General features: G+C 40.4%; 1 protein-coding gene across 2 annotated transcripts; it reads left to right on the top strand.

Moving 5' to 3' along the window:
• Window positions 1–6,153: 6,153 nt before the first annotated feature.
• Window positions 6,154–23,007, top strand: fam110b (family with sequence similarity 110 member B). 2 transcript variants are annotated; one of them, XM_058085732.1, is made up of 5 exons: window positions 6,154–6,265; window positions 12,278–12,426; window positions 13,993–14,543; window positions 15,163–15,575; window positions 17,066–23,007. In XM_058085732.1, exons 3-5 carry the CDS (start codon window positions 14,421–14,423, stop codon window positions 17,973–17,975), a joined length of 1,446 nt encoding a protein of 481 aa, XP_057941715.1. In that variant the 5' UTR covers window positions 6,154–6,265; window positions 12,278–12,426; window positions 13,993–14,420; the 3' UTR covers window positions 17,976–23,007. The 2 variants fall into 2 exon arrangements, with proteins under 2 accessions (XP_057941715.1, XP_057941725.1); XM_058085742.1 differs by lacking the exon at window positions 12,278–12,426 and having other exon boundaries at window positions 6,170–6,265.
• The last annotated feature ends 257 nt before the right edge of the window (window positions 23,008–23,264 follow it).

Genomic DNA, 23,264 nt, shown 5'->3' with positions numbered 1-23,264 from the left:
TTCCTTTTTTTTTAACCAAAACATGCAAACCCCTCAACTTCTGAATCATTCCTTATCGATTTCTTATCTCCCAAGTGCAAGAACCTGCATGTAAAACTCACCTCTATCCCGTCAAGAAGCATGTGGGGGGGTTGAAAGAAAAAATGCCTTCATGCCATGTAACCATGGTAGCGCACGGGCATGCTTCCAAGTGGACCGGTTCACATGCTGTGGAAGAAACCTTTGGGAATGTCTTTCACATGATGACAACACATGAGTCGTACTTGTCAGACTTAGGTGGAAGGACACGCTGACTCCCACGTGAGGCTTGGCAGATAACGTGAAACAGATGTGCTGCACTCATTACTCCATTTTAACCTCTTCAACCCCGACTTGCTGGGAAAAACACATGGCAACGCAAAGCCAGGGGTGTCCAAACTATTCCCACTGTGGGCCACATAGTGAACATGGCAGGATGCAAGGGCCGCTTTTATTTGCTGTAAAACAACATGTCAATGTGCGGAGAAGTTTGAAATATTTCAAGAAAAACTGCATCACAACTTTGTGATATTCATTCACAAATGGAGCCTATCCCAGCTGTCTTCGGGCGAGAGGCGGGGTACACCCTGGACTGCTGGCCAGCCAATCACAGGGCACATATAGACAAACAACCATTCACACTCACATTCATACCTATGGACAATTTGGAGTGGCCAATTAACCTAGCATGTTTTTGGAATGTGGGAGGAAACTGGAGTACTCGGAGAAAACCCACGCATGCACGGGGAGAACATGCAAACTCCACACAGAGATGGCCGACAGTGGAATTGAACCCATGTCTCCTAGCTGTGAGGTCTGCGCGCTAACCACTAGACCACCGTGCAGCCTTATGATATTCAGTTTTGCTTAAGCATTGCGTATGTCCCATTTTTGCTGTTTTTTCACATTTCAAAATATGACTGAATACTCTTTGTGATATTATGACTTGGTTGCAAGGTGGCCGAATGGTTAGCATGTTTTATCATTTCTTCCCAGAAGATTTGGAGTTTATTCTTGTAACATTATAACTTTTTCTGAACCTCCTTTTCCAAAGATTACAATTTTATTTTGGTAAAATTGAGATTTTTTTGTCATTAGAATACAACTTTTTTTCTCTTAACACTTAACATTTTTAATATATTTTCATAAAATTACAGCTCTTATTTTTTCAATTTTTGCTGTTATTTTTAAAAATGCTCTATTTTTCCTGTTGTAAATGTACTTTCGTCCCTACGACTTTGACTTTATTGTCGTAACATTATAACTTCTTCCGCAACCTGGTGGTTTGTTCTTCATAATATGGCGAGTGAGGGTCGCGGGAGGGATGCTGGCGTTGATTATTCACCACTTTCCCACTCCACGCTACTACAGTCTGTTTCACTTATTTTAGGTGTGCCTGCTTTACTGTGCGTACGGTTTTATTTATGATATTTATAATTTTAAAATGTGCCCCAAGGCCAATAAAAAACAGTAACCAATCAAAATGTCCCTGTTAGCTAAGTTTGTTACATGCATGCTGGGTCTTCTCCATTTAAGCACATGAGGTTTCAATTGTCGTCTATTTTCATAAAATGTATTTAGTTGTGCTTTCAGCTGACATTTTTGCCATTCCGTATATTTTTCCCGTATCTATATAGTTACCCTTTGTATAATTAAAATGTGCCGGACTGGACTGCCATCAGAGACCACCATACAGTTACATTAAACACAGCAGCAGGCTAATCCAGGCGTCTTACTTTTTTTGCCATCAGCATTCCTTGCTCTACATGGCCAAATAAATTCTCGGTATATCTCCTCATCCTCCTTGAGAAAACATGAACAGTAAAAAATATAGATTTTAACAACTTTATATTAATCCTTGTTTTTAGTTGTTGTTCATTATTAGTTGTTACTTTCTCTATTTCCATGCTTTCCATGGTTACTAAGGGGAGGGGCGGAAGGGGCGATGTGCCGTGTGAAGAAGCGATGAGTGGAGCTGTCTGGTGCTTTTTTTTTCTGTCGGAGTTTTCACTTCTAAAATGTTCATTTGGGGGGGACAAGCCATTTATTTAGGGGGCGTTACCAAAATGGCTGCGCACAGGGGTGGACTGGACCAAATTACCACTGTGTGGGCTGCGTCACGATCCGCCACTCTGTGCCACCTTGTGCTGCGCCACGAAATTAGAGCGTAGCGTGGGTTGGTGTGGTTAAAAATGTTAACATGATTAATGAAACTAATGTGTTGCTGCCATTAAGACGCCATTTTTGACAGCCCTAAGAGAAACCATTCTATGCCATCCCATGCCATCCCACTCCATGCCAGGTCTGTCCGTACATGGAAAGAAGGAATGTGGAGCGAGAATATCAAACACTTGAACAGTTTTTGTCTTGAGGTGCTCTCTCAACGACTTAGCTGTAAACATCTGGGATATGTTTGACAGAAAAAGGTCATCAAAGCATGGGAACATCACAGGAGTGATATCCATATATCAAGTTTTTATGTTTCTAAAAACTGCATCACTGCTAGTGTCAAGTGTTTGGCTCTTTCAAAAATGTTAGCTGTCAGCATATTTTATGGACAGTTATGGAAACTTGTAATATTGTTGAAAGTAAAGATTACGTAATCGGTGCTGCAAGTAAAACACACAGCTGTTTCATATTAGGAAGGAATCTGGGATTTTTTTCCCAGCCCATTTTACAAGCAAAGTTTGGAGGATGTTTAATTGTTTATCCAAGCAACACGGTAAAAGAAACACTTCAGGAAACAAAATGTACCCCCGTGGTAGAAAGTTTAAAGCAAGTGAAGTCAGATGGTAGTACTCCATCCATTTTCTGTACCGCTTATTTTCGTAATTTTGACTTCATTCACATAATATTTTACCTTTATACATGTAACATTTTAACTTTTTCTGCAGCTTCATTTTCCAAAAATGGCAACTATTTTGTTGTTTTGGTTGTTTGAAATATCATAATCATCATAATACCATAATATCATAATATAATATCATCATATCATAATAAAATACCATAATCAGTTCCCAGTTCCACATGTCCAAAAGGAGTAGGAAGAAGCAAAGCTTATTAAATCCTACCCCTCCATCTGGTACTTTTACAATCAGTAACTGTTACATTTGTTCACTTCCTGCTTTCCTAATATAGTTTAAGTATTTTTTTTTTATTTAATTTTTTAAATTTTTTTGTCACGTACCAAAGTACGAGGTGATATGACCATACAATGACATAATGGGAACCATAGTAAGTGTCAATATAGTGATATATATAGCACATCATGACTGGTTCAAGGCAGCACGGTGGTCGAGTGGTTAGCGTGCAGATCTCACAGCGAGGAGACCAGGGTTCAATTCCACCCTCGGCCATCTCTGTGTGGAGTTTGCATGTTCTCCCCGTGCATGCGTGGGTTTTCTCCGGGTACTCCGGTTTCCTCCCACATTCCAAAAACATGCTAGGTTAATTGGCCACTCCAAATTGTCCATAGGTATGAATGTGAGTGTGAATGGTTGTTTGTCTATATGTGCCCTGTGATTGGCTGGCGACCAGTCCAGGGTGTACCCCGCCTCTCGCCCAAAGACAGCTGGGATAGGCTCCAGCACCCCCCGCGACCCTCGTGAGGAAAAAGCGGTAGAAAATGAATGAATGAATGAATGACTGGTTCAAGACTCTTCATCCTTGTATTTAGCAAAAATCTATTTCAATTTTCATTTCAATAATTTGTTTTTTTCAGAATAGAAAATCTGCCTCACTTACCTACCCTGAATGTATATTAGTTCCTGCAAATGAAAGTAGCAAATTGTCCAAGGGTAAGCATTCCCATGCTGCTAGAAAAACATGTCTCCGTGACATCATAACACATTGTGTTGGAAGAACGGAACACATGTTTAACTTGGAACGAGGCACAGTTTAGATGAGCTTTCATAACATTTGGATCAGGTTACCGTCGATGACTTGAAGGAGTACGCATGTTCTCGTCTCTGGGGTGAGGGACGGACATTATGTACTAATGGATACAATAACAATTTGTAAATCCTGTATTATTATTGCAGCAACTTAAGGCTAAATTAGGGATGTCCAAAGTGGGTGTAAGGGACCATTTGCCATGTTGGCCATGTTTGGTTTTTTGGTCCATGCCACATTTAAAAAATGGAATTTAACAATAAACTAAAATAAACACAGCAGAATTTAATTTAAAAATCAGCATTAATTTGACTACAGTCTTAATATTAAATAAAAAAGTCATAATATTATGACAATGAAACAAGTTGTCACAATGTGGAAGTTAGCCTGTGTGACAGTTTGTTTAGTTTCCTTTCTATGCCTAAGTTCCTGGTCCCTGCTTTTATTTTGTAGTCACTTCCTATGTTGCTCCTTTCTGTTTTTCCTGCCTTTACTCTCTTGTTTCACGCACCTGCTTCTAATTTTCATTGATTCAGGTGCGTGCTTCTCCCCTTGTTGGATGCCGCCATGCCGGAACACCATTCATTCATTCATTCATTTTCTTTGCTGGGGCCTATCCCAGCTGTCTTGGGGAGAGGCGGGGTCCACCCTGGACTGGTGGCCAGCCAATCACAGGGCACATATAGACAAACAACCATTCACACTCACATTCATATCTATGGACAATTTGGAGTTAACCTAGCATGTTTTTGGAATGTGGGAGGAAACCGGAGTACCCGGAGAAAAACCACGCATGCACGGGGAGAACATGCAAACTCCACACAGAGTTGCCTGAGGAGGGAATCGAACACACGTCTCCTAACTGTCACCTGCGCACTGACCACTTCTCCATCATGCAGCCCTTATGTGAAACATGGACACATATTTCTTTCCCTTTTCTGTGCATTCTAACGGAAGAAAACAAATTCATTTCAGCTAGCTTACAATGCTGTCATTGTAAGCGTCTGTGAATGACACTGAGACTAGCGATTAGCGAGGCGTTGTGTTAGTTAGCCAGTATCCCTGCGCCTAAGGAAAGAAGTTTCATAGTGTCAAAATATGGAAAGATACTGCAAGTTTTCCATGTTATCATCAGTGTACGTGTTAATGCATGATCACAGCATGGATATCAAACCATGCAACCTTGGTAGAGGTTTTTTTTTAGAGGGCTTCATAGTGGAAATAGATCCCAATGATAGCATTGTAAGCTAGCTGAAATTAACTAGTTTTCCTGTGTTATAAAGCACAGAAAAAGGAAAGATATGCGTTCATGTTTCACATGGAGTTTTGCCTTAGAGGACAACTTTTTGGTCTTAATATATGTTTTATGAATTATTATTTTTTTAGAATATGCTGGGGGCCAATTAAAAAAACAGCTGTGGGGTCCAAATGGCCCACTTTGGTCACACCTGATATTTCTCCTCAGTTTCAGTTCATACGCACGTTTTTATGTAGTTTGCTGGCTCTTAGTTTTGACAGTAAACTGACGGCATTTAAAACACACAAGTGTTTGTATGGGTTAAGATTATTAGAGAAGAGTTAAAGATGCCGCAATTGGCTAGCTGGGACTTACATGTTTTCAGGGGAAAAAACTTTTTGGAACATTGTATGCATATACATCAATGTTGATTGTCCTCCCACATCGTTTGGCCCCTTGATGGATGTATCTGTTTTTTCTTTTTCTATTCTGGGTTTTCTGCACTGCATCCAATGCAACGAAATAACCAATGACAAATAAACTCCCTTCATTCCCATTGAAAGCTGCATTGTACACAAAATACTCTATCATATTGTAATTATAGTATACGTACAAATGTAAATAAAAGCATTAGATGAGTAAGTGCAACTGAAACATTTAGCTTGCATCAGCAGTCCGACTGTGACTGTTTGTCTCGCGCAGACATGGCCGGCAGCTTCACAAAACGTAGGTTTTTGGTAGAATCAAAAGAGGATGTTACTTTCACAATAAAAGCACATTAAATGAACATTACCCTCATGCATTTGAGTTGAAATTCTGACGGGGCGATTATTTACCTGTTTTGCTAAATGATTAATTCACCGAGAATGTGAAGTATATATGATTGGTTAGCTAAAACACCAAAACAAAAACCTGAAAAGGAGGTTTCGAGCAAATCATTGGCATACCCTTTAGTATTTTATTGTGGAAAATAACAGCGTAAATGCGGATGTTACTGCTGTGTCGCTTGACAATATTGCTGCTGGCTGGGCGCAGGATGCTGTCAGGCCGAACAAACGTAGCGACGTAGCGGATGGCAACCACCGCAGCGTCCTTTGTTATCCCTGGCTAAGCACCAAGGTAAGAACCGTTAACTTATTATTGCCGTACCGACACGAAGCTATGGGCTTTCAGTGTCACGACGGAAATGTCAACGTTGACGATTGACGCCTTAAAGTCACAGATCTGTTCTTACTTTTCTGTCATGTCGAAAACAAAGCTATTGTTCACTAACTGCGACGTCGACAAAGGTTCATTCATTTTGGACATTTTGATATATATCTGCGTTGAAAGGATGAATTTTAATAGGTGGATGCGTGCCGAGAGGCCTGTGTGTGTGTGCTCAGGGCTAGCTTGCATCCATGGTGGTGCTGTGATGTCGGTGGGGGTTTTGCATTGTTGCTGCTCGCACGGTGAGATTGTGTAGTTGGTGTTTCTCGGTTGTGTTTCAGCTGCCAATGGCCGCCAACCAGTGTACACCCCAGCACACGTCAGAGGCAGCTTCCGGTCTCATTATGCGGGTACCTAGGTAGAGACAACACTATGTTTACATGCTGAGAACTATCATTTGTAGGATACATTAATGGTGATAATGGTCTTTTTTCTTTGTTACTGCAATACAAATTCATCAGATTTGGTTTGGAATTTAAGTGAAGCCAATGACTCAGTATATTTGTTTTTTCTGACATGCCAACTGTGAACAATGTCAAGAGGCTACTGCGTCACCGTGTAAGCAATGCAGGCTGGCTCCTCACACCAAACTCTCCAGCAGAACTGGACTTGCACGTCTAAAAAAAAATTCAACCACTACGCTGATGTTTCACTCTATCACAGTTTTTCAAAACAGAAGAAGCTGCTAAAGAGTTTGGCTTAAACGTCATAAAAAAGAATCGGTCGCACAGTAGCCACGTATACTTGGCCCAAATATTCCACTTGCATTGGGTTCATTTGCTCAAACGAAACAAAAACCTTTGTATACATCTCATTTCGAAAGAAAAGTGCCAATCTGAATTAATATATAATCACATTCAGAGGGGTGGAATATTCCTTCCCCCAAACAGATTGAGGTATCATGTACCCACTCAAATGGAAAGGGTGCGTTGGTTCAGTGCAGGCTCAAATATGACGTACCACGCAGCTAGAGACGTTCTTCAGTTTTAAAAATGGAGGCAAGCAATCAGACTGCTGCGGAAAGTTTGTTTTTGATCTGAACTGAACTTGTCCACTTGTCCAAGTGGAACAAAATACAACAATATAAGAATTGAACAGCCATTAGAACAAACGATGGAATAAACACTAGGGTAGAGCAGCAGTATGGTTTCATGCCAACAAAGAGTACTACAGATGCAGTATTTGCTTTAAGAATGTTCATAGAGAAGTACAGAGAAGGTATTTGTAGATGTGGAGAAAGCCTAGGACAGGGTGCCTAGAGAGGAACTGTGGTATTGTATGAGGAACTCTGGAGTGACAGAGAAGTATGTTCAAGTGGTCCAGAACATGTATGAGGACTGGAAGATAGGGGGAAGATGTGCTAGAGGCCTCTTGACAGGAGAAATGAAGATCAGCCGCAGCAAGACGGAGTATATGTGTGGGAATGAGAGGGACCCAAGTGGAAGAGTGAGGTTACAGGGAGAAGAGATACAGAAGGTGGAGAATGTTAAGTACCATGTGTCAACAGTTCACAACAATGGAGATTGTGAAAAGGAGGTGAAGAAGCATGTGCAGGCAGGATGGAACGGGTGGAGAAAAGTGTCGGGCGTGATGTGATAGAAGAGTTTCAGCTATACAAAAGTGGGGTGAGACCAGCCATGTTGTTTGGTCTAGAGACAGGAAGCAAAACTGGCGGTAGCAGAGATGAGGATGCTGAGGTTCTCATTGGGAGTGACCAGGATGGATAAGATCAGGAAGGAGTAGGGCTGCAGCTGTCTAATATTTTAATCATCAAGTATTCGACTGAATTTTGTACCGATTAATCACATAATTGGGGTTTTAACCACTAGGTACACTGAACAAATTAACATGACTTTTTTAATACATGCGTTAATTGTAAAAGATCCCCGTAATGTTGTAGCTAAAGTCTCTTTTATTAAACCAAGCAAAAAGGTCATGTAATACTGTATGTAGAGGTGTAACAATTAATTGATGGTTAATTGATTATCCGATTATCCAATAAATTGACAGCTATTTTGGTATTTGGTATACTGGAGCCTATCCCAGGGACACTCTGGACTGGTCGCCAGTTAATTGCAGGGAACATATAGACAAATAAACATTCATACTTTGGAAAAGATTAAGATTAAGATTAAGATATGCCTTTATTCGAAAAGTAATAGAAATAGCCATTTGTGCCTTTTTTCTGGTATGTTTGAGACCAACCACTATTGTTGTTGGTTTATATTGTTTGGCATATGACAGTTATGACTACAGCATATTATATTATAGATAGATCAATCAATCAATCGTTAGCATAGATAGTATGAATATTAAAGAAAGAAATGATACATTGGGAGAAGGAGTAAAAGAAGAGGAAGACATAATAAAAAAGTATGAAAAAGTGAAAGAAGCGAGAGACGGAGAGATTTTTTTCTTCCAAAGGAAAAAAGCTCCATGCATGAGGCTGTCTGCACACTTGCACAGCCCCATCTTGAGGCTATCTTACTGGGTAAAGAGCAGTGAACACCACGGTCCTCTCATGACTTTCAAGCTGAAAAAAGGGCTAATCATAAAATTGTGTTTCTTACTAGAGAGAGTTCACATTGCTCCCTGCTAACTAAATAACAGGATGAAAGAATTCATTACCCTGATGTGACATAGAAATAGGAAGACTGATGTTCCAAGAATGGTGTTTAAGTACTGTAAGTCTGTTAGCTAAACCCATTAACTTGGATTGAAGCGTGCTCTAGCTTATTGCGTCTAACCTTCAGAGTTCAAGCCAGGAGTTTCACTGATACTCCAAGGTGTTACTCCAATAATAAATAATAATCTTACCAAGCTCATTGTGAGTGACTCACTTTAGCCACGGGCAACAATGTGTATCATGATTGCGTGCTTCCGCCTGCATCAGATTACCAAATGCTTGATAACTGCATGAAATTCTAGGAACTGTTCTTGTGGTAAGCCCTTTGCTTTCCATATGGCGTTACAGTGGCATTAATATTTTCGTATAATATTAACGCTCTCATACTCTTATTCTTAAAACAAGAATGTGTCGGCCATGAATGAAAGTACAACTCCAACAATTAATTGATGGATAATCGATACGACTACTTTGGTAGTATATTAAACATTCATTTGTTTAAATAATATGTAAATATTCTCTGATTTCGCGATACAAGGCTCACAATAATGGTTATCTCACAATATGGTGATACAGAAATTATTGATATATTAGTCAGCAAATCAACCGATTGATTATCTACAATGCTACTATTAAAGAGAAAAACAGATCTTTTAAAATGAAAAATAAACTATGTTTATTTGGCACCATCACTTTAATACAATTTGTCTTCAAAGCGAGAATATATTAGTGCAGCATTTTGCCCAGTATTTCAGAAACGGACATAGCTTTGCTAACTTTTCTAGCTTTTCTAGTTTTTTATTGCTTCAAAGTCCTCAACAAAAGATCATATCCATGCTTTTGGTTAAAGAAGACATAGTTGCAAATGCAATTGTAATGGCTTGATTAATGTAAGCTATTTTTTTTACGACACCCTTATTGTATTACCGAAATTAGACAGTATGTATGCCGCTCTTATTTTGAAGGCCTGGTGTTTAATGTGTGTATGAATCTGCTAATATTTTGAAGGATGAAAGTTTAAAGCGGTGTGGAAATGTGTTTTGACTACTGCTAAGTGAGCTATAGATATGCAGCTGTGGCTGTTATCTCAATTTCAGCTTTGGCTAATCTAAAATGCTTGGATAGTGTTTTGGCTATTGCTAAGTGAGCTAGCTATCCCAGTCCCTTTTGCAGCCGCGGCTGTCGTCTCTATTTTACACACAACCTGTGAGAAATTAGGGGCCACACTACAACACAAGTACTAAAGCACAGCACACACACACAGACACATAAACATTAGCGTGCTCCACTAAACGAAGCTAACCTAGCTACCTTTCACGAGAGTTTAAAACGACGAGAGTTTTTTTGCAGATTGTTGATGTTTCCGGTTTCCGCCTCGATATGTTTAGTTCAGGAGGGGGCTGGTTCGTGTTTGTGGACGAGTGGTATGAGGTAGCTATTCGCTGGGTTACATTAACAAGCACTAAACACAACATAGAGTCCGAACAGCGTGCACACAGCCGCATTAGTGTGCTGGGCTAAACAAAATTACATTTAAATTAAAACAGTTTTTGAAAGCCAAAGGAAATCCATCTGGAATAGGTGCAGATTCTTGAAGATCTAGAAAGCTTTCAGTGCAGGTTATCGTGTGTTAGGAGGTTTGCCATCAGCATTTTTGACCTGAGGACGGGAGCACACGTCGGAGATCGTAAGTGTTCTAGCCGTTGACTAGCATAACTGTGTATCAATGCACCGAGGAAAGAAGATTCTGTGGTATTTTAAATAATCAAAATAGGGCAAGATACTGCAACTATTACATGTTATCATCAGTGTATATGTACAAGCGTGTCAAACGGTGCAACGTTGTAAGTTTTTTTTCATAGAGGACTTCATAGTTGAAATAGGTGTATCCCAAAGACAGCACTGTAAGCTAATTAACTTGTTTTCTCGTGTTATAATGGACAGAAAAGGGATATTTGTTCGTGTTTCACATCAGGATTGTGAATGATGGGTACAATTCTAAAAAAAAAAAGTGCAGTTCCCTTTTAATGCTTGTTTGCAATAAATTATCAATAAATTAATAGTCAGTGTATTCTGTCATTGTCAGTACCACATGCACAGATTTTGGCTCTTCGGAAGAAAATTGTTAGATTTCAAAAGATAGTTCTAGTACAGCTTTGCTTTTGCTTGTAAGTATGACTTAAATATCAAGATCCCTATTGTTAGCTTTTGCTTTGTAGCACTCTGTCCACCCCAGTGCCTGCTGAGAATGTGTGGGAGGAGAAGCAGTAGGGAGGTTATGGTATTGCAATGAGCCATGGAGAAGGGTTTTGGCTGAAGCATCAATGACTTTGCTTTGCCGCCTGTGGAAAAGGTCCAACATACGATCAGGTGTGTGTGTGTGTGTGTTTAACTATTGTAACAGGATGGAAGCTGAGAAATCAATGCAATGTTGGAACATTGGCTTGATCAAGTATTACGTTTACATTGAAAATATTATGGATGACTACTAGGGCTGTCGATATGGACCAAAACTCATATCTTGATACATTTAGGTAGAATATCAATACACGATATATGTATATCCTGATATTTTTTCCATAAACTGAATTTAGACAAAAGTCAAAGCCAAATTTGTGTACAAAGTTGTATTACTATATTATTTTTGAATTACATGATTATTATTTTATACACATAGATGGCATTACCGTAGCACCCTCCTAATTTTACTTTATTGTGTGCATTATTAGGTTCATCAATAGAGATACATTTGGTTCATTGCCTGACGAATATTGTAATGTAGTTGTGGTGTTTTCAACAGGATGTTGGTAACACCCAGCTCAACCACAAATGAAGACCTTGGAGTTCAAAGTGTTTAATTGACGTAATTTATGTTTGTGTTTCACTTTTAGCAAATGTAAATATTTTTGCATTATTTATTTCAACTAATTTATTGAGAAAATTGCTTTGATTACAGCATAGTGTATCATGTTTATTTCAGAATGAAGTGAGGAAAAGGTTCAAGACTGTATGGAATTGTTGTAATTACATTGATAGGTTTCAGTAAGAGTTGTAGTTCAACATTGCTAAATTCCTGGTTTTAGTTTGAAGTTTAAAAATATGTTTTTATTTTGCCGAGATGTTTACCACTCACGGTTACACAAAATGTTGCACTGTGCTACTGTGATCATTATTTAGCTTTTTGCCCATACAGAAGCCAAAAACCTTTTCATGCGAATAAGAGCAGTTGCAGAAACGATGTAGAACAGACTGACTTCCCTTGTGTGATGGGTTGTCAATGTATCTTTTATGGACAGCTACTGTTCAGACTGTCAACCAGCAACACCTGGTGGAGAAGAAGAAGGAGAAGGCAGGAAGTTCTACCAACTAGTACAAAATGAGAATCACCAAAGTGGCAGTGTTGAATTTACCATCCAATGTTGTGCAATGAAACAGTACCACTCCGGTAAGAATGTTTTCAATTTTTGCATTAATATGCGGCATATTTATGACTGAACTGAAGTGTAAAAGTGTTTATACCCGTATGTACCTAGCACAACTTTAGTTCAATTTAGTAACAGCAAGTATGTTGACTACTTGTGTGGGAATGTGGGATTTGCTGAGTCCCACTGGCTGAGTGCATGGTTGTTATTCCCTATATGTCTCTGTTAACACAGGAAATCAAACGGCCCAGAGGCACTGTGTGTCTGTGTATGTGTGTGTTTTCTTTTTTGTCTTGGCTGTGGGCCCAGGTATTTGAAGAGAGACCGAAAGTAAGAGGAAAGAGGGGTATGAGAGACATGTTGCTTTAGGAGAGACCTAAAGATTGACTTTGTTTAGCTGGTCAGGTGTGAACGCAACCCAACTCAGCCGGTCTGAGACCATTTCCAGCCATGGCCACATTCCGAACCAGGAAATGCAAGGGCTACTTTGATGTTTGGTTTGTTTCTTTCGGCTTTTTCCTGATCCACAGCGGATCTTTTTTTTGGGGGGGGGGGGCTTGAGCCCTTTATATTCCGGATGCCCTTCCTGACAAAGACCGTTGGGGATATTTGTAGAAGTTAAATATGGGTCAAGAAAAAAACAGCATGTCAGTTTTGTGATATAAGTGAAAAAGCATATTATTCGAATTAACGTCACTCTTTTCCCCCCTTCCCGTTTATGCTGTTTTTTTATTTGCAATTTTCCAAATATTCCAACATTCTTCTTAAATAATATTCAGAAATGTTATTCTCATAATATTCTGACTTTACTCCCATAATACTTTGACTTCATTCTCATAATTGGTTTACTTTGTCCCCAACCTACGGCCCTATGATTTCTTTGTTAATGGAATCATGGAATTGGCCAATAAAAATTGAATTTACTGTTAAACACGGAATCTCATGGAAATTGGCAGAATGTAAATGAATGCTGTCATTTCTCAATTATGGTGGATTGTCATCATTCTCACAGTTCATAAAAATTGTATTATGAGGGGCTGCACGATGGAAAAAAAGTGGCTAGCGCGCAGGCCACACAGCTCAGAGACTTGAGTTCAATTCCGCTCTCGGGCATCTCTGTGTGGAGTTTACATGTTCTCCCCGTGCATGCATGGCTTTTTTCCCCCAGATACTCCAGCTTCCTCCCACATTCCAAAAACATGCTAGGTTAATTGACCACTCCAAATTGTCCATAGGTATGAATGTGAGTGTGAATGGTTGTTTGTCTATATGTGCCCTGGGATTGGCTGGCCAACAGTCCAGGGTGGACCACGCCTCTCGCCAAAAGTCAGCTGGGATAGGCTCTGTGAGAGCTGTCTTGTGTAAATTAGTCCAGTATGTCAAAATGAGAATGGCTGCCTTGAAGACAAACCTGTGGGTGGTCAAGCACTACCAGAGACCCAAATACAGTACGCTTATATACAAGAAAACAAAAAGCTTCCATAACACAATACCTGTAGTGGCAAAGACGTCATTGGTGGTTAAGGTGAAGCTTGAGTCCTTAGCCGTTTATTTCTGATCCTATTTCTCCCTCTTTTGCTCTATTTCAGATAGTGAGGCGAACTGAAGGGGGCGCTAAAGCAAGCGTTGGGTGGCAGAGGAGGGGTTGGTTTTTCTTTATGACCCATCCTCAGGTGTTCCTTCCTCTGTGGAAGTGCTCATCCACACCACACCACAATTTTCTTGTCTCTTCTTTCATTTTTCCATCCATTATGCCTCATGCATAGCTCACTGGAACCTGGAAACACCCAAGACCAGTAAAACCAATTGTGGTCACTGAAGCAAAGCGTTCTATCAAGAAGACTTTATCATTTGTCTGGCTCACTGCTTCCCACTGAGGGTGTTTCCTCTGTTTCTAGTTTTTCCTCTTGTCCAATTCGTGTCTTCATGTTTTGGGGGTCCCTTAGTGACCCCACCCTCTGTCAACCCCCCTGCTCCTGCTGCCACCACGGCCGGCCACCCCAGCCACTACATTGCCATGCCAACAGAGACACTTGCTCCAGCTCTGCCAGATAGCAAGGCCGCTGGCACTGCGACGCCCTTCAGTTCCGCTGTACCCCTTCGTATCCTTAACAAGGGCCCAGACTACTTCAGGAGACAGGTACTGGTTTGCTGCAGAGCACTTGAAAGCAACACTAACACCCAATGCTTCTGACTATATAATAACATCATAATATTATGTCTTTTTTTCCTTATTTCTTTATTCTTGTAAAATTGTCTGTTTTGCCCGTTTCTGGTGTTGTTTTCGACTTTCTTCTTGTAAAATTGTAAAAATTGAGGCTTAAAAAAATTATAATAATATTACAATCTTTTCTGCAACCTAATTTTCCGAAAACAGCAACTCTATTTATTGATTTTTTTTTTGTTAATCATAATGTCCCAAACTAAAAAAACAATCATAATTTTTCTTTAATATTTCAGATTTATTATTTGCAACTAAAATTGTTAGTTTTTCTATTCATACTATGATGTTATTCTTGTTGGATTACAACTTTTTTTTCTTAATATTTAGACTTTATTCTTGTCAAAATTGTTACTGTTTTCATTCCATTAAATTTTTCGAATGTGCCGCGGGCCAATAAAAACTACTCACGGGCTACAAGTGGCCCCCAGGTCGCTCTTTGGACAGACACCCTTGCATTAGAGACACATCCTGCAGAGAAACTGCACTTGAGAATTCAACGTACCCCCGTTTTAAATGTTGGATTTATCTGTTTCAGGTTGAACCCAACCCAAAACGTCTCAGTGCTGTTGAGAGACTGGAAGCAGACAAGGCCAAGTATGTTAAGAGCCAGGAGGTTATCAATGCTAAACAGGAACCAATCAAACCCCAGATTCCAGCCAAGCCCCCCCTTGAGCTTACCCTCTTGTCTAAGAAAGGCACTGGAATGTGTGGCGGAGGGCACGGAGGTGATGTTCCTTTCAAGCCTTCAAATAACAACGCGAAGTCTGACAAATGTGCGACCAGCAGCGGCGGCGGAAAACGGGAAAATTTAAATCTGGAGATTCTCAAAAATCTCTTGAATTCGTCATCTTCGTCAGGAGCAGGACCTGACGGGTTCCGTGGTGGAGCTAAGAGCGCCGTGTTGATGAGGTCATCTGGGGGAATGACAAGGAGTTGGACACCCTCGGGGTAAGTGATCAAACTAAGCTGCTTTTTCAAGCAAATCACTACCTAATTCAAATAATATAGACATTGTATACAGTATATCATATTTTCTGAAGGGCTAATACAAGTATACAAGTATTTGCTATCCACTGAAAATGATTGAAAAAATAGTTATTAATGGTAATGGTAATGGTTTAATTTCATTTGAACATGCATCAGATTACAATTGAATGCATCACATAATCAGTTCCCAGTTCCACATGTCCAAAAGGAGTAGGAAGAAGCAAAGCTTATTAAATCCTACCCCTCCAACTGGTACTTTTACATTCAGTAACTGTTACATTTGTTCACTTCCTGCTTTCCATAATACAGTTTAAGGTTTTTTTTTTTTTTTTAATAATGTACCTGGTACCGAAGTACGAGGTGATATGACCATCCAATGACATAATGGGTACCATAGTAAGTGTCAATATAGTGATATATATAGCACATCATGACTGGTTCAAGACTCGTCATCCTTGTATTTAGCAAACATCAACTGCTTGTATTGTTTCTTGAATTGGCTCATCGTTGTGCATTGTTTGATTTCCTTACTCAATCCATTCCATAGTTTGATTCCACATACTGAAATGCTATGGCTTTTTAACGTAGTCCTAGCATAGAAGTGTTTCAAATGTACTTCTTCCCTGAGATAATTTTTCCTCTCTTGTAGAGAAGTATTGGATGACATTTTTAGGTAATTGGTTATTTTTAGCCTTATGCATTATTTTAGCTGTTTGAAGGTGAACTATATCAGCAAGTTTAAGTATTTGTGATTTTAGAAATAAGGTGTTAGTATGTTCTTTGTATTATTGTTGAAACAAGTGGAACCACCAACCGCAAGTGATGCCTAAATATGTACAAATCAAAATAATATGTACAAATATACAAATCTACCTGTCCTATTCATTATCTTAATATTTTGGACTACTCTAACATTTGTGTGTCTTTGGGGAGTGTGTGTGTGTGTGTTGGGGGGGTGCTCATCTGTGCTATTTGTGGATGATTTCGTACCTAAGCCTAAGTGAAGGTGTTGAAGTATCTCAGTGTCTTAGCCAGGAGTGTCCCGTGAGTGATCGGCAGATGGGTCCAGCACCATCATGGTGAAGAGGAAGCTGAGCCAGAAGGCTTAAATTTATCACCAGGCCATCCACATTCCTACCCTCACCTATGGTCACAAGTTTTGGGTAGTGATGCGGATACAAGCAGCCATAATTTCATCCATAGGGTGACTGGACTCATCCTTTTAAGATGGCTTGGCTTGGAAGCTTGGTTATCCGGGTTGGACTCAAAATACAACTGATGCTCATTTCACTTGAAGACGAGCATCAAGTTTGGATGCCCCCCCCAGAGAACAGCCTGGTGTGGTTTGCCAGTCAGAATGGAATAGTCTGAAATAAGTCTGAGTGTCATATATTTTATTAGATTTTTCTCTGTAACATTTTCTATTTTCTATTTGTTTTTTTTTCCACCAGGATGCCATTAACCTACCGATCCACAATGGCTCTCAATGAGCAACCGCAAGACTCTGCTCCCAGTCCAAGCACCTCACACTCCCTGCGCTCATTTTCCCATTCATTGAAGGTACCACCTGTGAACAGTGGTGGGCGCTGCAGCCCACAGCTGGTGGGAAACCTCAATCTGAGCCGACGAGTGCTGGACGAGAGAGGCAGCGAAGGACGGGTTATGGATCGATCACATTCTCCACTTCCGCCATTGCTGACCTCCCACTCTTCCTCGGACCTGCTACGACTGTGCAACGGCAAGCCGCTCCGTACTGCTCGATCTAGCAGCTCCTCGGCTCCACCGCTGCCCCCTAAACCAAACCCGGCCTCCCTACCACCCCCTGGCCTCCCGTTGTCGCTGCCTCCTCCTCGTCCGAATGTATCCCCGTTGCTGTGTGATAATGCCACCCCAAAATCGTTGTCAGGTGATGTTGGAGATGCTGCAAATCCTTCAACAGATCCCAACCTGGAATTAGAGCTTGGTTCCTCTGTAGCACGTCGCTCCTCTCTACACAGGTCAAAATCAGACCTGTCGGACCGGTACGCCCGGGCTGGAGCTGATGTGGAACGTTTTTTTAACTATTGCGGCCTCGACCCTGAGGAGCTGGAGGCAGTTGGTTCAGAGAACTTTGGTCGGGCAAATTCAGATATCGTCAGCTTCAACATGCGATCGGCATCCATGATTTCCTCAGACTGTGACCAGTCCCGGCAGTCCTCTAACGATGGTCTGTCGGACGGGGACGAGGGTGAAGACGAGGACGAGGAGGCTGGGGACCGAGTTCCTTACGGCATCTCTGCTGTAGAGCGGAACGCTAGAGTCATTAAGTGGCTGTACAGCATCAAACAGGCGAGAGAGACGCAAAAGGTTTCACATGTTTAGCAAAAACGGCCCAACAATCAAAGTGCTTCTTGACACATTTAAACATCCTAATGCCTGGGCTTGCTAGAAACAGACATCCATCCAGCCATCAGTCTTCTTCTGCGTATTTGGGGTTGACTTCTTGGGCCAGCGGCCTAAGCAGAGAAGCCCAGCCTTCATCCAGCGCCTCATGATGGATCTCGAGTCATTCCCAGGCCATTAGAGAGACGGTTTTGCCGACGTGTCCTTGATCTTCCTTGAGGTCTCCTACAGGTCGGACGTGCCCTGAATACCTCCGCCAGGGAGGCGTCCAGGAGAGTGAAAAGACTTTGATACCTATAGTAGATCTAAAAATGTACATATCTTAACTACTGGATAAGAGTTGCCCTGTTACCCTGTACTGAGTGGAGTTTTGGGTGTGTCTAACCACTTTGACAAAAGACCCCCCAAATCTCAGAACTGTCTTTTTTTTCCCATGAAGACCAAAATAACATAGTAGCTAGCATAATGATACTTTATAATAATGGTTTGGTATGTACCTCATACCATCCAGGAGCAAAGATGTGTACATTTTCACATCAAACTCTCATCTATGTGGACTTTGTCGATGCACAGTATGTCTTTTTCTAGCAAGCCTTTCATGAAAGTCCAAGGTTTAAGAACTGAAAACGTCTTTTGTCGTTCATGTTTGAAGTAGACACCTGGAAATTGAGGAACTAAACTCCCACAACCACCGTATAAGGAACCACATTGGTGTAGCCAAATAAGAATAGCGGTTACAGGTGTTCATGCGGTATCCGAGTTTTTTAAGCGAAGCCATTTATGATATATGATATCATGCTCATCTGATGACGGGACATGATGGTGTCAGACTGAGTGTAATCAATTCAACGAAACGAGAACTTTAAAAGACCTTTAAGTTATGTGGCTGTAAATGTAGCCATATTTTAGCTCCTTGATACTGTACTTCTTACAGGTTGACTTTCACAGAATCAGAAGTCATTGGCATATTCTGAAAAACATCACCTCTTGGGATGAAGGCCACCAAGAAGGATCTGGTCCTTTGCCAGTCTATCCACTTTCCTCCAGGTATCTCCACACACATCAACCGTTCCACTGCCAGATAGTTCAGTTCTTATTTCTGTGTGTCTTTTGATGTTTTGGTTTGGTTTTGGGAGATTGGACTAGTCTTTCCCCATACCTCTTGGTTGTTGATCTGGATAGTCTTAGTAAAAGTCCATCATGGTTACGGTGGTTCTCTGATGTTTCAGCCCCATACTAAAAGGTTCAATAGTTGTGTTGTGTTGAAGATCCTTGACTGCTCATTAATATTCTGCTTCAGTCTACATGAAGCCTTGAGAGAGGAAGAGAGAAGTCTTCTCAGGGCATTGAATCCATCGCAAATGGACTCATATTGCCTTAAAACAATGTTTTGTCTCTCATCCAAGCATCAAATCCAGTATCTTCTAAGACAATGTGAACAGTCCAGTTGCAGTTACAGGAGTGAATAAACCTCATTTTCATTTTTGGATGCGTCAGATGCACCTGATAAATATCCATATGCTGGGAATATCTGCTGTTATACAATTCAAAGAAATGATTGCTGTCTAATCTGGAGAGAATGACCAATTCATGCTTGCATGTTCTAGTGGTATCCTTTGCAGAATATATGGACTGATGCTCGCATGCATGAGACACCATTTAGACACGACAACCTTCAGTTAAAAAAAAAAACATTTCATATTCAGATATTTCTGTGGATTGTGACAATCAAGCAAAAGTGATGGACATAGAACCACAATCATGTCAAAGCCAAAACCAAGGTAGAACTGCAGTGGATGCACAGATTGGCACAATGACATCACTCATGCAATATGGATTTGTTTTATTTACCTTTTTAAGCCATTCCTGTTGGGGCTCCAGACCTTGGTCAGGACTGTTAGGGGGATCTCTATTTGCTGCCCTGAGGCTGAGGTCTGTGACGGCTTGACATGAGGACTCGTCACCAAATTCTCACTCTATACCTTGCTTGTATCTTTTTAAAACCTCCAACTCTCAGTATAGGAGATCACTTTGTTTTTTCTGCATATTTAAATATTAGTCAATGACAACACAGCCGAACACAAAATACAGTTTTTATTATTATTAGATTTATTATAACAGGAGAAAGATCCCAACCGATATGGCCCTGTGTGGAAAAAGTGATTGCCCCTTAAACCTAATAAGTGCTTAAGCTAACCTTAGCAGCAACAACTGCAATCAAGCATTTGCGATAACTTGCAATGAGTCTTTTCCAGTGCTGTAGAGGAATTCTGGCTTTCTCAATTGTGCAGAGTTGTTGTCATTCAGCCATTGGAGGTTTTTCCAGCATGAAGTGCCTGTTTACCGTCATGCTACAGTATCTCAGTAGGATCCAGGTCAGGACTTTGGCTACTTCAGAGTCTTCATTGTGTTTTTGGTCATTGTCCTGCTGCACAACCCAAGTTGGTTTCAACTCGAGTTCACCAACAGATATTTTTGGTAGACAGCAGAATTCATGGTTCTATTTATCACAGCAAACCTTCAGGTCCTGAAGCAGCAAAATAGCCCAAGACCTTCATTATTGTTTGGTCTTTTTCTGAAACTTAGCATTGTTTTTACGCTACATTTAAAGAGACACACACCTTCCAAAATGATTGTTTTCTGGCGAATTTGAGACAAGCCTTAATGTCCTTTTTGTAGTGGTTTTGGACTTGGAACTCTGCCATGCAGGCGCAGTTATTTGGATGTTGTTGTGGGGTCTTTTGTGACCTCTTGGATGAGTCGTCACTGCACTCTTCGGGGGATATTGGTTGGCCGGCCACTCCTGGGAAGGTTGTCCACTGTTCAATGTTTTTTGTGGATAATGGCTCTCACTGTGGTTTGTTGGAGTCCCAAATGTTTAGAATTGACTTTATAACCTTTTCCAGACAACAGAGGGGGGCAATCACTCTTTCACACAGGGCCAGGGCCATGTAGTTTTTTTCCCTCCCTTAGTAATAAGTTTCATTTAAAAACTGTATTTTGTGTTCTCATTAATATTTCAATTTGTCTGATGACCTGAAACATTTAGTTGTGACAAACATGCAATAAAAAATAAAAATTTAACCCCTTAGCATTGTGAGATGTTGGGGCCAAAACACCAATAAGAGCTTTTGGAGTAGAGGCATGGTTTTGAAAACTAACAAGTCTAGAATTTGTGCAAGCGGTACTGACATAGAGGAATATGAGTTTTGAACATGCAGAGAGGAAGGATTTTTTTTTGCATTTTTTCTGAATAATGTGCCTTCAAAATACCTCATCTGTAACTGAATATGAGTCACAGCTTGAGTCCTTACCTAATGCTATTACTGATTTGACTGATACTACAAAAATGTAGTACTTCACATAGTTTTTTCTAAAGTTAGGATGGTTGGAGAAGTAAACCGCTGTGATGCTAAGGGGTTAAATGGCCATATGTTGAAGTAATAAGTCCAGCATATATGACAAATGATGTCATATAGCAAAACACTAATACAACACCATTGGTATCATTTGGGGCTGCGCAGTGAGCAAGTGGTTAGCATGTAGGCGATACATTGAATCTCCTCTTGGGCATCTCTATGTGGAGTTTGCATGTTCTACCCATGCGTGCGTGACTGTACTCCACTTTCCTCCTCCCACATTCCAAAAACATGCTAGGTTAATTGGCGACTCCAAATTGTCCATAGGTATGAATGTGAGTGTGAATGGTTGTTTGTCTATATGTGCCCTGTGATTGGCTGGCCACCAGTCCAGTATGGACCCCGTCTGTCGCCCCAAGACAGCTGGGATAGGCTCCAGCACCCCTGTGACCCTTGTGAGGATAAGCGGCATCGAAAATGGATGTATGGATGGCAATGTTTGCAAGCTAACCCTTAGGTTCCACTGGTCTTCAGCAGTCTTCACCCAAAATTGGTTGCTCTGAACAGGGTTGTTAAAGGGGGTGCTCAAATTCTTTATCCTTGGGATATTTCAAGTGATATTTCGAGTATGAGAACTACTTTAGTCTGGGAAAACGACAGTACGTATGCGATATAGCAATACTCATTTCCAGGCCATGTCATTATTCAGTAGGAGGCAACGCACTGTTCTCGAGTGCCACAAATGTTTTTTGTACTTTTACGACTATATGACCGTACATCATGCATGCAGCTATCAAAAGTGTCTGATAATGACTGCTAGAAAAGCGTGTCAAGGCTAATCCCGTTTACCTCTGCATTGTCACCATCACTCACACTCAAAGCACATTTCATGCAAAGGTTTAACTGCTGTTTGTACTCCTGATTTACAGTATATGGCAATGTTACAACAACACGAACATACATAGGTATTTGTGACAATACTGCATCCAACCAGACTATCAATATTTGGATGGAACTTCCCCGACCGTAATGGAGTGGTTTTCAAAGTCATCCACAGCACCGAGAGAATGAAAAAAATATTAGGAATTCTGCTCAATAAAAGCAAAATGGAAGTGGGTGGCATTTGATTTTCCAGTGACACCACTTGAAAAAGTCCTGCATTTCCAAGAACTGTACAAAGCTATGTGTTTTTGACAGCTGATGGACTATTTCTTTCAGTTCCGATTGGAAGCGGGTCCAGTCTTAAGCTAGCATGTTGCTATTTTGTACCTTGTCCTGTCATTGCTGTATGTCTCCCCCTGTGCAATCCAGAAAAAGAACAACATGTCAGCATTGAGAAAACAATATTGTATTGTTCTTGTAGTGTCATCATGCTTTGCTCTCGGTTCTGTCGACAGTTTGTTTTCTTTTGTTAGATTTGGATGAACAAAAATTATTCTGTGACACTTTTTTTTTTCTTTTTATGTAAATGATGTAAGAAAAATGTCTATATTTGGCTTGAGGGATTTTCCCTCTTTTTCCAGATTCAGAACAGCACTGTTTCGTCGCTACAGGAAAGAACTGTCTAATCTGAGCAAGATGCTTAGTGTTTTTGATGTGGAAGAGTTGAATTTTATTTGATTAAAAACAAAACATGTTCATGTTTCAATAAATGGCTTTTTGCCAGTCACTGGCCTTCCTTTTGTAATAAAATAATCTTCTTATATACTATATATATACACACACACACATATATACTATATATATATATATACATATATATATATATATATACACACACATATACTATATAATACCTTATAACACTTATTATACACATTATGAACATAAATGGAACAGGATGGTCATTATTTGTGTACATCACGTACATTGTTTATTGGAAAATTTTGGGTGTTAACTTTTATGAATT

Source organism: Doryrhamphus excisus, chromosome 1 (genome assembly GCF_030265055.1).
Source record: "Doryrhamphus excisus isolate RoL2022-K1 chromosome 1, RoL_Dexc_1.0, whole genome shotgun sequence".
NCBI classification, from domain to species: Eukaryota; Metazoa; Chordata; class Actinopteri; order Syngnathiformes; family Syngnathidae; genus Doryrhamphus; species Doryrhamphus excisus.
The sequence above is the reverse complement of the archived record's forward strand: the minus strand, read 5'-3'. Positions and strand labels throughout refer to the sequence as shown.